At 58.4% G+C, this 14,026-nt stretch overlaps 1 protein-coding gene across 2 annotated transcripts; it reads left to right on the forward strand.

The window, feature by feature from the left end:
- The first annotated feature begins 1,234 nt into the window (after positions 1–1,234).
- On the forward strand, positions 1,235–10,490 carry Kcnf1 (potassium voltage-gated channel modifier subfamily F member 1). 2 transcript variants are annotated; one of them, XM_046441263.2, is made up of 2 exons: positions 1,235–3,800; positions 6,651–10,490. In XM_046441263.2, the coding sequence occupies exons 1-2, from the start codon at positions 2,320–2,322 to the stop codon at positions 7,069–7,071; spliced, it is 1,902 nt and encodes a 633-aa protein (XP_046297219.1). In that variant the 5' UTR covers positions 1,235–2,319; the 3' UTR covers positions 7,072–10,490. The 2 variants fall into 2 exon arrangements, with proteins under 2 accessions (XP_046297219.1, XP_046297220.1); XM_046441264.2 differs by lacking the exon at positions 6,651–10,490 and having other exon boundaries at positions 1,681–6,318.
- The last annotated feature ends 3,536 nt before the right edge of the window (positions 10,491–14,026 follow it).

A 14,026-nucleotide genomic window follows, 5' to 3' on the forward strand; every position in this document is an offset into this window, starting at 1 on the left:
ACCTTCAATGGGAAGACACAGGACTGGTGTTTTTTTTTTTTTTTTTAAGCCATTGCAATCACCCTTCACAATGACCTGGCAGGGGTGCTGGGGTCACAAGGTAAGGACAATGGAGGGTCAGCTTGGGGCACCCTGACAATGCACCAGGGACTGGGCACCCGAATCAAGAGATACCTACTGTCTCACAGTTCTGGAGGCTGGAAGCCCAAGGTCAAGGTGCTGGGGGTCTGTTTTGAGCCTCTTTGAAGTTGGAGGGAAAGCCTGTGTCCTGACTATCATAAACCGTCTGTGGGCTGTGTGTGGACTATGTTGTGCATAGTAGCCTCCTGAGGGGATAAGGCTGGCACTGGGAACTCCCTGGGACACTCTCCACATGGATTGAACACCTGATACAGGTAAACTTCCCCCTCCCGCTCTGCCTAAGATCCCGCCGAGATGTCAATCAACCTGCTGACTGCAAGACATCACAAAGCAAGAATCTGCCCTTGAAACCTTATGCTGCCTTTGATGTACCCTTAAATAAACATCAGAGCCATTTTGTCTTGTCTAGTTCAAGAACCCATGTGGACTAGATCCATCAAGGGCTTCATTTTTGTAAATATATTTCTGAGTGTTTGTGTTTTATTATTTGTTAATTATTTGAGATATTAAGATTTAGGGTGGCTATTTAGGGTGGCTTGGAGTCCTCTGGGCAGAAGAACCCTCCAATGAGACGCTGGCTATCTTCCCCCAAAACCTGACCACGAAGGAAGACCACCTGGTGGCCATCCAGCAGCCCCTCTCCACAACACAGCCCAGGCCCACTCGGTGCACAGGGGACACTTGGAACATGCCTGGGAGACCATGTCTTCCTCACCACTGTGCTTCAGAAATTGCTGGAGCTCCACTCTGTGGGGTGTCTGAGCAATTAAGGGCCATGACAATGTGGTGTGGAGCCTGGGCCCAGTGAAGCCTCTCATTCTTCCCTCTTCCACCTGCCCAGCACCTGGTCCAGGCTCTGTGCTAAGGACAGTCCCAGGAATAATCTGAAGGAGTGGATGGGGGAGGAGGCAGACCAGGGAACTGGTGTATGGCCTGATCTATGATCCTACTGGACAGTAGGGGGCTGTGTGAGCTCAAGGGCCCTAATTCCTGGGTGGAGGGAGGGAGGGAGGGAGGAGGGAAAGAGCTCAGTCCAGGGAGACCTGACAGAGGTGAGAACACTGGGGACTGAGCTTCAAAGGGTGGGAAGAATTAAGTCCAGGGATGGTGGGCAGTACAGTGGTCCAAGGGCACTGTCCGTGAAGCCATGGTGACCAGTGCCAAGGGGGGACCTTCCTGACTCTGAATGAGCTGGTGTGCAGGGGAGGTCCAGACCCACTCTCTTCACCTCCCACTACAGCTCGACCTTCCCAGGACAAGGGAAGGATACAACTTCCTTCTGTCCTAGAGGAGGTTGGACTAGATGTCCTCAATGTACTTCAGGTGAGGTGACACCAACAGCAGGGCAGTCTTAGGGGGTGGCAGGAGACCCTCAAGGACCGGCTCAAGTCTGAGACAGGAGGGACCCAGGACAGAGCAGTAGACCCAGGGGATGCTTTTCCTGCCGAGCAACAGGCGGCTGCGTTTTTATCGTAGAGTCTCCAGCAGCAGCGGGAGGGCTTTCAGCGAGAGGGGCCCTGCTGCTTTGTAGCCCGGGTCCCGGGCCCTCGGCGACCCGCTGCGCGGGGAGGGACTGGCAGCCGGTGCGCGCCGTTGCGCTCGGGCGCGGCAGCTGTGCCCGTCTGCCCAAGGGTTAACCCGTTCCCCTGCAGCTGCCGCGCGTGCCGTGCAGAATCTCACCAGAAGAGGGTACAGTTGAAAAGCTCTTGACGTCAGGCTGGAATTCCTATTGTGTTTGGAAACGGCTTGGGCAAAGCGAGACAAGTTCGCTCTCCGCACACCTCGGCGCACGACCGCGGGTCCGGCAGCTCCGGGACCGGCCCGCGCTGCCGGCGCACCCCGGGAAGGAGAACCTGCCTGCGGCCCACGAGAGGAGCCCTCCTGGGGAGGCCGAGCCCAAGCGGCACTTCGCGCCGCCCGGAAGCGGGGGTGAGTGCCACCAGCGGGGCCGCGGGCCTTGAGAACCCCCACCGGCGCGCCCCGGCGCCCGGATGCCTGCCCCGAGCCCCGCCGCCGGGTGCATGCCCCCGCCAGGGCCACCCAGCCCTTAGCTGCGGGCTGTGACCGCCCTTCCCCGCAGGCTCAGCCCGAGAGCCGCGCTCTGGTGGGACCCGCCGGACCCCCGGCGGCGGCGGCCGGGGACGCGGAGCCGGGGCTGCGAGGGCACACACCGGGAGAATGGACGGGTCCGGGGAGCACAGCCTCCAGGAGGCGGGCAGCCAGGGCTCCGCGGCCGGCGACGACATTGAGATCGTCGTCAACGTGGGGGGCGTGCGGCAGGTGCTCTACGGAGACCTCCTCAGCCAGTACCCTGAGACCCGGCTGGCGGAGCTCATCAACTGCTTGGCGGGGGGCTACGACACCATCTTCTCCCTGTGCGACGACTACGACCCCGGCAAGCGCGAGTTCTACTTTGACCGCGACCCGGACGCGTTCAAGTGTGTCATAGAGGTGTACTATTTCGGGGAGGTGCACATGAAGAAGGGCATCTGCCCGATCTGTTTCAAGAACGAGATGGACTTCTGGAAGGTGGACCTCAAGTTCTTGGACGACTGTTGCAAGAGTCACTTAAGCGAGAAGCGCGAGGAGCTGGAGGAGATCGCGCGCCGAGTGCAGCTCATCCTGGACGACCTGGGCGTGGACGCGGCCGAGGGCCGCTGGCGCCGCTGCCAGAAGTGCGTCTGGAAGTTCCTGGAGAAGCCCGAGTCGTCGTGCCCCGCACGGGTGGTGGCCGTGCTGTCCTTCCTGCTCATCCTCGTCTCGTCAGTGGTTATGTGCATGGGCACCATCCCGGAGCTGCAGGTGCTGGACGCTGAGGGCAACCGCGTGGAGCACCCGACGCTGGAGAACGTGGAGACGGCGTGCATCGGCTGGTTCACGCTCGAGTACTTGCTGCGCCTCTTCTCCTCGCCTAACAAGCTGCACTTCGCCCTGTCCTTCATGAACATCGTGGATGTGCTGGCCATCCTCCCCTTCTATGTGAGCCTCACGCTCACGCACCTGGGCGCCCGCATGATGGAGCTGACCAACGTGCAGCAGGCGGTGCAGGCCCTGCGGATCATGCGCATCGCGCGCATCTTCAAGCTGGCGCGCCACTCCTCGGGTTTGCAGACCCTCACCTACGCCCTCAAGCGCAGCTTCAAGGAACTGGGGCTGCTGCTCATGTACCTGGCCGTGGGCATCTTTGTCTTCTCGGCGCTGGGCTACACCATGGAGCAGAGCCACCCCGAGACCCTGTTTAAGAGCATTCCCCAGTCCTTCTGGTGGGCCATCATCACCATGACTACTGTGGGCTACGGTGACATCTACCCTAAGACCACGCTGGGCAAGCTTAACGCGGCCATTAGCTTCCTGTGTGGGGTCATCGCCATCGCCCTGCCCATCCACCCCATCATCAATAACTTCGTCAGGTACTACAACAAGCAGCGCGTCCTCGAGACGGCCGCCAAGCACGAACTGGAACTCATGGAGCTCAACTCCGGCAGCGCAGGGGAGGGCAAGCCTGGGGGCTCCCGCAGCGACCTGGACATCCTGCCACCAGAGCCTGCCGGGAAGGAGGGGACAAGCTGGGGCAGCCGGCTGAAGCTCTCCCACAGCGACACCTTCATCCCCCTGCTGACGGAGGAGAAGCACCACCGGACCCGGCTCCAGAGCTGCAAGTGAGAGGAGGGCATCCCAGGAAGAGATGGGTGGGACCCTGGGGACGGTGGGCTGCCCGAGAGGAGCTGCCCTGTGGCCCCCAGCCCTCCCCTGAGCAGACTCTGAAGGCCAAGGCGGGGTCAGCCTCCTGGGGCAGGTTGTCCAGGAGCCCCTGGAGAGGGTGCCGGAGCCACAGGGTAGTGGGGGACCGTGATCCCACGTCCCCTTCCGTGTCTCCTTCACAAAGCCTCCTGCTCCACGAACCCTTCCTCACTGTGGGTTCTGTCCCAGGCTGGCTGTCACCCCAGGGTGGCTTAGACGCACTCCCTGCAGGGCCAGCAGGTAGGTGTGCAGCTATTTTTAGCTGAAAGCTAACTAGGAAGGGATGGGAGGAGGCAGGTCCAGTGCCAAGGGGCCTGGCCACCTTCCAGGAGGCCCGCGAAGGCCACTTGTTCTCCTGTTCCCTTCTTGGGAAGGTCAGTTCCCTGAGCACCCCCTGGAGGAGGGAGAGACCACAGAGCCCACAGAGCTGGGAGGTTTTCACGACTTCTTCCTTCTAACCCCAGTACTTCTGAGGCACCTGCTAAGTGGACAGATCTCAGCGTGGCCTCCAGAGGCTCACTGCCAGCCTCGTCTGAGAGCCCCAGGGAAACAATCAGACAGACCTGGGTTTAAGCTCAGGGAATGAGGAGATGAGAGATGGCTTGGAGTTTAAATGCTTTTCTCTAGTGCCCCTCCCCCACCACTCTCCTACTAGCTGTGTGACCTTAGGCCTGTTGATTAATCTCTCTGCTCCTCATCCTGATTATTAAGTGGGGATATAAAATTATGACCTCAGAGAATCATGGTTCTTAGTTCAGTGTCCAGCACTTAATAAGTGCTCAATAAATGATAGCTGTTTCTGTTGCTCTACTCTGGGAAGCAAGTGAGTTGTAGTTGCCCACTCTGGTCTCCACAGCCTAGGTAGAGGAGGGAGGGACAGGGCATTGCCATTCTGTTCTTGGTGGAAGGCAAGAGTTAGTCCTGCAGGCCCTTCTCTGGCTTTCTGCCTTCCCTCTTCGGACTCTGAGCCCTACAGTCCCGTCCTTTCCTCCCTGGGTGGAGGGAGGGACCCTGCAGTTGGGCAGAGGTGGAGGGTTCAGATGAGGAAAGGAGGCTCCTCCTCAGTCTGCCACCATCCTGGACTACGCTCCCATTTCCTGGGCCTGCGTTTTTCCCGAATGTGAGAAGAGGGATGATTTCTCAGGCCTCTGCCAGGTCTGCGTGCCAGGATTTTGCAGCCTTGGACTGGCGGCTCCAGGAGGCAGAAGCTGTCCTCTGGAGGGGTCCTTGGGGACAGGTCTTGGAGAGAGTTAGGGTGGTTCTTGTGGGATGCAGAGCTGCATGTGAGAGGAGAGCACCGAGCTGTGGCGGAGCGGGCTGTGAGTGGACGGTGTGGCAGGCCTGCCGAGGCTGCTGGAGGGGGGCTTCGCTGGGTCCGCCCCTCCCCGGGAGCACTCTGCAGGGGCCTGGGCACCTCTGACCAGGCTGGCCAGGACTGCTGTCCTGAGCTGACGCTTTGCTCTAGGGGGAGACTGGTCCTGTGGCCACCCCAGGTGGAGGAATAGAGGTGGAGGCTAAAGAAGGGGGACTCAGTGGAGGGAGGAGGGGGCCTTGGGCCTGCGGGGGGTGTGGCGTGTGCATCTGGGGCCCAGGCAGCTTGCTGAGTTGGTGGGTTTCCTCTCTGTCCCTTTCCCCCAGAGTTTTCCTGGAAAGCCCGGGGCCTGTGCCAGCCTGAGGGCTGGAAAGGGGAGAAGCTCAGGGTTTGCAGAGAAGCCAGGATGATGAGGCAGGAGGCCGAGGTGGCCGGCCAGGCCCAACACCCAGAGTGGACTTGTAGCTCCAAAACCAGTGTGGGCTCCCCTCCTTGCAAGGAGGAGACTGAGTCCCGGAGGGTAGCCCCTCATCTGAGATCTCCATGAGTCAGGATCAGAGGGCTCCTGGTCCCAGAGGAGCTCAGCCTGTGACAGTGACACGCTTCGTCATGAAGGAGTGGCCTGGGAGCTTGGGCGCCAGGAGGAGGGGCAGCTCACAGTCCCTGGGACATCTTTCTGGGGTCAGGTACTTGAATTTTGCTTTCTATGAGAACAGTCTTGGGAGCTTTAAAAGCTGCCAGTGTCCAGGCCGTGCCCTGTTCCTATTAAATTAGAATCTCTGGGGGTGACACTTAGGCGTCAGTATTTTTTTTTAACTTTAAAGTGCACATGAGTCATCAGAGATTTGTTAAAACGTGGATGGTGAATTTGTGAAGCTGGTGGGGCCCTGGCATTCTGCTTTCCCAGGAGCTCCCAGGTTTGGCTGGGGAGGACCTCAGCCTCCAACAGCCAGAGGCCAGAGCAGGAATCGGCCAGCAGTGGCTTGGGGGCCTTTGAATTAAGAGTGGCTTTTATATTTTTAAATGGTTGGAAAAACTTACAGGAAGTCTTACATTTTGTGACTTGTGAAAAGTGCATAAAACTAAAATTTCAGTGTCTGCAAATAAAGTCTTATTGGAATAGAGCCCTGTCCATTTATTTGGTCCGGAGTTGCTAGTGTTTGCTCTCGAGCTGCAGGACGGAGCTCAGGAGCTGTGAGATCAGGTGGCCTTGGCACTTACGAGTTACTCTCTGGCCATTACTGAGAATGCTCGCCAATCCCGTCTGCGGGAGCTGGTGTCCAGGTGAGGCCTTGGAGAGCCTCCCTCCAGGCAGAGGAGACTCCCAGCTCCACACAGGGGGGGTGAAGGACCCCCACAGTGTGGGCCAGCTTCAGAGAGGAAGAGACTACTCTTAAAGCCCCAGGGCGGCACAGGGATTGCCCTGAAGAGGTGTCCTCCTCTGTCACCTCAACAGGGACCAGGGCTCAAGCATCCTCAGGACCCCATTGAATTCCTTCAAGAGGCTCCCTGCAGACTTGGCTTCCACTTTCACCCCAGGCTTCTTCCCTCCTGTCTGGACCCCCAGTCGCAGTCTGCCAGGACTCCTGGTCACATGCTGTCCTCCAGCGTGGGCGAGCCTCACGTACCCCGCTAATGTTTGTGGAGAGAAAGAAAGCTGTTCCTGGGAGTTGCAGAAGGTCCAAGTCACGACGAAAGTAAGCGGTCATCCAGTGTCCCCTCATTGTTCAGATGGGAAAACAGTGGCCCTGAATCCCATCTATCTGAGGGAGGGCCGCGTAGCAAAGGCCCGCAGGTCTGTGGGCGAAGGGCCACCTCCTTCTCCTTCCCCCACCGTGGGAGCACAGGACTGTCAAGGCAAAGATGTGGGGCTGTGAGTGCAAGACGGCGTGTGTGAAATGGAGTCCATCCTGACGTCTAAATGGAAGGACGTGGGTGACATTTTCAGTTTCATTTTAGCCTCCAAATAGCTCCAGGTGGTAAACGAGTTATCCTCCGTTTTTAAAGATGGGGAAACTGAGGCCCTGAGGGCAGAAGCCACAGGCTGGTGCTGGTGGCAGAGGTGGGAGTCTCCAGGACACACTCACCCGGCTGCCATCTGGGCCCCACCTCAGGGCACCTGGGCTTCCTAACAAGGGGAAGGAGGCTGTCCTGCAGCCTCTCTGGAAGGCCTCACTTCGGGAGCCCTGTGATCTGGGTGGTGGTCTCTGTGAGCGGGAGCACATCTGCCCAGGTGACGCTGGGGTGGTGGCCTTCAGCATCCGTCCTGGCTATTGTGGGAGGCGTCTGGAGCTATGGGCCCCCCATCTGGGGCCTGGGGGTACCTCGCAGAAAAGGAAAATGGTGGGAGCATCTGTGAAAGGGGCAAGACCTGGAATTATCACACACACTCTCCGAGACACCCCGGGGAAAGACTAGCAGGAAAGGCTAGCAGTGTCCCAGCGTATGGCCCGTGTTCCTTGCCCTCCGGGGGCTTTCGGCCACAGGGCAGGCCGGGTGGCAATGCCTGTGAGGCAGGGGCCTTGCAGCCCCTGTGAAGGGGTGCCTGCCCCTCCCAAGCCTCCCCGCAGGAAGCTGATTAAATACCTCCCTAGCTCCCTGCATCTCCCAGGGAGATGGGAGATGAGACGTTTCCAGAGGCCTCCCACCTGTCGCCTGTGGGAAGGCAGCTCCGCGCACCGTGGGCCTGGCAACGCGTTTGCCAGCTGCCTGGGGCGCAGATCTCACTGCCACCCATGATCTGGGGTGGGAGCCCCCCCTGAATCCCTTTCTCCACTTGGAGCAGCCCAAGATGTAGCACAGGGACCATGTGGGCTTCCAAAGGGATAAGCCAAACAGCCCTGGGGACTCTGCTTAGTCACCTCCTTGTTTCTGAGGCTGTTGCTGCCATCCAGCCAGACTGCCAGGGCTGCTGTCGTCACAACTGTCACAACGTCGTCACTCCTCCAGCAGTGAGGTCCCTGGAGTCACAGGAAGTTGCCGGTGGTCACATAGAGGTGGGTGCAGCCTCCAGCGTGGCCCAAGCAAGTGCACACCCTATGCTTGGCCCTGCTTGCCAGAAGCAGCAGCCATCGTCCCGAGGAGTGGGGCTCTTGGCCACCTGTGTCCACCCTGCACTCCGGCTTAGTCTCCGGTCACTTCTCCAGCAAGAGGTTTCACTGCCGGGGAAAGATGGCCCTGTGGGGCACCTGCTGCCACTCGCTCTTGCCCAGATGGCAACTGACGCCTGCTGTCAAGGGCTTGGCTGGACAAGAGGGGGCTGTGCCTGCTGGTGAGGCAGCCCAGACCTCGGAGGAGGCGCACGCTGGGACATGCCAGGCGGCCTCGGCTGGGCTGGGCGTGCAGTGGCTGAGCTGTCGGGGCCACCACTCTGCGCTGCTCTAGTCCTCTTGCTCCTTTGTCGGGTTTGGCCGAGTAGGTCTTACCTGGCCTGGAGCACCTGCCTCAGAAGAGACCCGAGGGAGACCCAGCAGCCAGTTTCTAGCTGACTGGACCCTCATGGAGCCCCAGCCGCTGCCCATGCCCTGTTCCTGCAGGAGGGCTGAGATGGACCCTCTCTCCTCCCCTTTGGTTGTCCCCGGCCAGGTGGTGAGGACTCCCGTGGCCCAGCCCCTCACTGCCCACCCTGGACCTCCATTGCAACTGGCCCAGTGGCTCTTCCCACCTCTGCCTGTGGACGGGACTCCCGGCGTCCTGTGGCTTCTCTCTCATTTTCCACTGGTCAGAATTCTACCCCTGCTTCCAGACCTGCCGCCAGCCCTGCGGGGCCTACAGGCGGGACCGCCTACGTCACTCCACATCTAGGAACGTGGCCCTGGGGAGGTTGTGCCGCTGTCTGGAGTCACACAGTAGCTGGTGGCTGTGGGCACCAGCCTCCCGATCGCTCACTCCCCTCAGTCCTGCCCCACCCCACCCACTGCCGGCTAAAGGTCTTGACCTGAGAAAGTGAAGTGGAGGTTTCAGAACCTGGACTGAAAGGTGGCCCAGGGACAGCTCCCCACCGGCACTCGTGGCCTGGCAGGGCCTCAGCAGAGCCTGGGGCTGGGAGCTCGCAGTACTCCGGCCATGTGGCCAGTTCAGTTCAAACCTTCATGGAACCCTTGGCCTTTAAGAGGCCTGAGCTTCACAACCAGAACAGGGGATCCACTGAGGAGTGTGCAAGACCTCAGGCGTGTTTGTGTGTCCCTCCCCTCTGAACAAGGAGGGCATGACTCTTGGGTCCTGAGTGGTGGCTTCCCTTGGTGGCTCTGCATTCTCCCTAGAAGCCTGGCTCACGGTGCCAGGCAGGGGCTGTGGGCAGATCTACTTCTCATCCTGAGAAGCATCGCCCTCATCCTGGTCCTGGGACCAGGGGGCCCGACAGGTGCTTCCTAGCTGGCTGCCTGGAGCACAGGGTGGGGCCTGCAGGCAGGGAGCCCAACAGGGTGCCTGCCATTGAGCCTCAGGTCTGCTGGCTTTCTTCCCATCAGCCGGTGGCCGAGTCCTGCTATCACCCCTCATGCTGCTTTTCCTCGATTCCTCTGGTGGTGGGCAGTGTCCTGACGGTGGCATGAGCCCTGTGGGTCACAGATGTGTCTGGTCACAGACCAGGCTCCCGTCACCCACAGCAGTGCCAGGCACATTGGCAGAGAGGGGATGAGCCCGTGTCCCCTACTGTGTGCACCGGGAGCAGACCTAGACCGGTTGCCCTTACGTCCTGCCTGTGTCTGTCTTGTCTCTTGATGGGGAGGTCATCTTGCCTCTGTGCCTTGTTCCTTGAATGAATCAACCCTGCTGGTATAGAGAAGAGGCCTCTCTGGATGTCACCCTGAACACCCAGAATCTCTGTCCTCAGGGAGGAAGCTTGAAGACTTTGGGGTCAGAAAGCTCAAATGTGGGGATTCATCAAGAGCCTGGGCCTGGTGAGAGTGACCCGCCACGGAGAGCCACTCTTGGTCCTGGCCTGCAGCCTGGCCTGGTAAGAGAGGGACCCTCATGCCACCCTGTAAACACGGGGTTGTGTCCACAGGACGAGTTCATGTGGCTTTCCTTTCCACCTCCCCTTCCTGGGACTGCCCCCCGTCACCCAAAAGTTGGAGGCCCAGAATCTGGCCTGCAATGTGACCTCCAGGGACCTCCTTCTTTCTTGCCACACCCCTGTGTGTGTCTCAGAACCAGTGTGCTTGGGAATGCTTAGAGAATGTTGGCTCTGATGTTTTCTTTCTTTTTAAAAATGTTTTTCTAAAAGGGCTCCTTAATATTTTTGTTTCAAACACACACACACAAAAATAAAATGAGCACCGTAACAGACACCAAACACCCGTGGACTACGTGCAACTGTTCTTAGTATTTACTGTCTTTTGCTAAACCTTTGACACATAAGTGACAAGACACGCACATGTTTCCCCTAATGATTGCAGCTCTCATCTCCAAAAATAAAGCCAGGCTGTCCTTGTCACCACAGGGTGGTTTCTGCATCTGAGGGAGGCAGCAGGAGCTTTCCAAGGGCCTCCCCGCTGAGACTGTTTGCATTGACCCATGTCGGGGCTTGGCAGATGCCCGGCACCTCTGGGGGGCTAGCAGAAGGCCGAGGACGTGGCTGGGCCAAGCTGGTCGACAGTGAGGGACTGACTTCCCTGGGCAGAGAGCACAGCATGGCAGATGGGAGTCCCCAGCCTCACTGCGGGCCATACCGCCTCTGCTGGCCCTCAGAGGGTCTCACTTCAAGGTGAGGGGACTCAACCCAGGAAGCACACCAGATGCATTTGAGATATGGGAGGGGAAGTTAGCATCTGTAGCCCCTTCTCTGTAGCCCCTCACCCCGATCTGCTGCCAGCAGGTTTGGAGCTGCGAGTCCTGCCTAGGGACTGGGTTCCTCCTCCAGCACATTCTCAAGTGACACCAGAATATCAGGCGACACCCTGCCCCCTGCCCTTCTCCAGGCCAGCGCTCCCCAGAAAGAAGGATGCCCTGAGGCCCAGAGGTGTGAAGCCACGGAATGGCCAGAGTCCCAGCCTCATCCAGCATAGCTTAGGTTACCCCAAAGCCCACTCCCTTGTCCTGCCTCCAGTTTGGGCCCTTTTCTATGTACCAAAGGGACTGAGAAAGCCATTGCTTGCTCAAACTCCCAGTGCTCTTGGGGTGAGGTCCTTGGCATCCCTCGGAGGTCTTCAGGATGAGGTAGCACGGCCTGCTTCTTTCCCGTCACTCCATGTTCTCCCCTCTCCACCAGCAATCAAGGCACCTGAACCACACTAGCTTAAGGCTAAGCTCATGCAGGCTTCGGGTGTGGCTTGACCCAGGGGCCTGGCTTCACCTACATTTCTCCTGGCTCCAGCCCCTGTACACGAGGGCTCCATCTCTGGCTGACAGGAATACGGCTGCAGCAGCTGTGTGACTCAGAAACACCCTCTATAGAAACATCCAGAAGAAGAACAGGCATTTCATCCAGCATCTTGCTTTAGAAAAAGAAGAAAGAAAAAACCTTGCCCAGAGCCTCCAGAGGATGTGTCCTTACTTTTCACTGGCCTTAAGTGGAGGACACACTCACTTCTGCCCCCTCGCTGAGGCCTGGTTTCATCAGTCTTGACCAAGGGGTGGGATTGTTGTGGCTGGCTTGGGCTGACCATGGCCTGGAGGTGGGCCTGGCCCTCATGGTGAGGGTGGACTGGATGCTGGGGGACACCGAAGGCCTCACCTTGGTCTCCCCAGTACACACACACACACACACACACACACACACACGGCATTTCTATCAAGCATCTACTAAGTGGTGAGGGATTGACTTCAATCCCTGGGCACCGTTTCAGCCCCTGGGGACAGCACAAGCAACAAAGCTCCCGGATCACGCCTGACGATGATGATGATGATGATGACGATGACCACGGCGATGACGATGACCACGGCGATGACGATGATGGCAATGTGTGTGTGTCTCCAATGCCAACACCTGCACATACACATGAAATTTAAGCACCCAGAAGCACGGGTAGTCACGGTGTCCAGCTGGAGGCCTTTACAAATTCCCTCCATCCCCTCCAAGCCAGGACATGGAGCCTCAGAGTTTGATGGCCCACTGCCATGCACCTGAAGCACCCTTTGGAGGAAGAGCAAGAAAACAATGGTTAAAAGGTCACATTGGGAAGGGGCTAATCCAGTCATGGCTGGCCTGTGGCCCTCACCACGTCCTGGTCAGGAAGGGCCAGGCAGCCTTGGCTTCGGCGCTCTGGGAAAATTCCCTCAGTCCACAGCCCTCTGCTGTCCCTGGTCTGTCTCCTGGAGATCTTCCTTGATGGCTGTCACCCAATTTGGCCACAAGATCGAAGCCTGGGAACCTCCTGGCTGTTGGCGTGGCCACCTCTCCCTTTGCCTGAGCAGACTTCAGTCAGCTCCCTGCTATCGGTCAGAACTGCTCGTCAGCTCCCCCCTCTCTGACCAACGCCGAGACAATCAGCTTACAGAGAGAAGAGGTTCCTTGTGGCTCATGGGTCTAGAGGTTTCGTTCTGGGTGACTGGCCCTGTCACTTTGGGTCTGTGGGGGCACATTATGCTCCAGGCAAGCAACCCCTTAACTCAAGGCCAGTAAGTAAAAGAAAGAGGGCAGGACCGTGGCCCCACAATCCTCCTCAAGGGCCAACCCCAAGGACATGACCTCCCAACAAGCCCCACCACTTAAACTTCCCACCACCTCCCAACAGTGCCAAGCTGGGGACACATGGCCCTGTGGGGACATTCACGGCCCAAACCATGGCAGAGGCCAACCCCCGACCAGCCTTCCCTGGGGAGGGGGTGTCCCTCTCTCCCAGCAGCCAGGCCAAACCTTAGCTCACCGGCCACTCCCTCTCTTGGTCTGCCTGGGGACAGTTACGCAATTGCTTGCTGTGTTTGGGCACCAGCTCACCACCAGCTGCTTAGTTGGGGGTTCGAGGTCCCACAGGGGTTTGCAGGGGGTCCCTGGGGGCCCACCACAGCCTTGCCACTCACCTATCGCATTAAGGTGTTCCCTCCAGTGGGAACCTAGTAGGACCACTCCATCTCCACCCACTATGTTTAGCGCACAGCTGGCTGCCTCCTCCAGCAAGCCTGCTGACCCCGCGGTCCGGGTCCTGCCCTTCCTGGTGTCCCTGGTCTCTTTATCAGGCACCCGCCTTGTCTTGTCACTGCTTCCCATCCCCCACTCCCCCCTCCAGCTCCTCCATGACTCCCCAGTCATGGCGTTGACTGGAAGCCTACCAAGCATCTGAGGGAGAAGTTTGTCAGACACCCTGAGCCAGCCTGTGCCCAGCCCAGTGTTTGCTGTTTCAAAAAACACAGGTGAGCCTTATCTGCAGAATGCGAATATTCATCATAGTCTCCATTGTGTTGTGAGTAAGATCTGTTTCCCCCAAATGCTTTCAACTATCTCCTTATGCATGGTTTTTAAGCGGGATCATCACTTTTCTTGTACTCTAGTGCCTTAAAGTAGCAGCTCCCAGACTCCCGGCTTCTCCCAGCCTCACCCTGGTGGTTCCTTACCACTTGCTGGGCCACCTCCAGAGCTCTGACTAAGCGGCCCTGGCCGCGCCTGCCTGGCCCTGCCTGAACACCTACCTTTCCAAGAAGCTCCTGGTGATGCTGAGGCTGCTGGTCTGTGAAGAACCAGTGTCTTACTTGCGAGGTCTAGTGATTTTTCAACTGTTTCCTTTTAATTTATAGGTTTCAAAAATCATATTATCTACAAAGGACAGTTTTATTTCTTCACTCTATAATCAAGCCCATTCTGTCTTATTTCACTGTGTGGGTGGGGACCTCGGGACTGGTGGGTTTTTTGCATCTGTTTGCTGTCTGCTCTTGGTAGATAGATGTCCCTTATCA

This window comes from Marmota monax, unplaced genomic scaffold (genome assembly GCF_021218885.2).
Source record: "Marmota monax isolate L192 unplaced genomic scaffold, Marmota_monax_Labrador192_F-V1.1 WCK01_AAM20220418_F8-fsc00010, whole genome shotgun sequence".
Lineage (NCBI taxonomy): Eukaryota > Metazoa > Chordata > Mammalia > Rodentia > Sciuridae > Marmota > Marmota monax.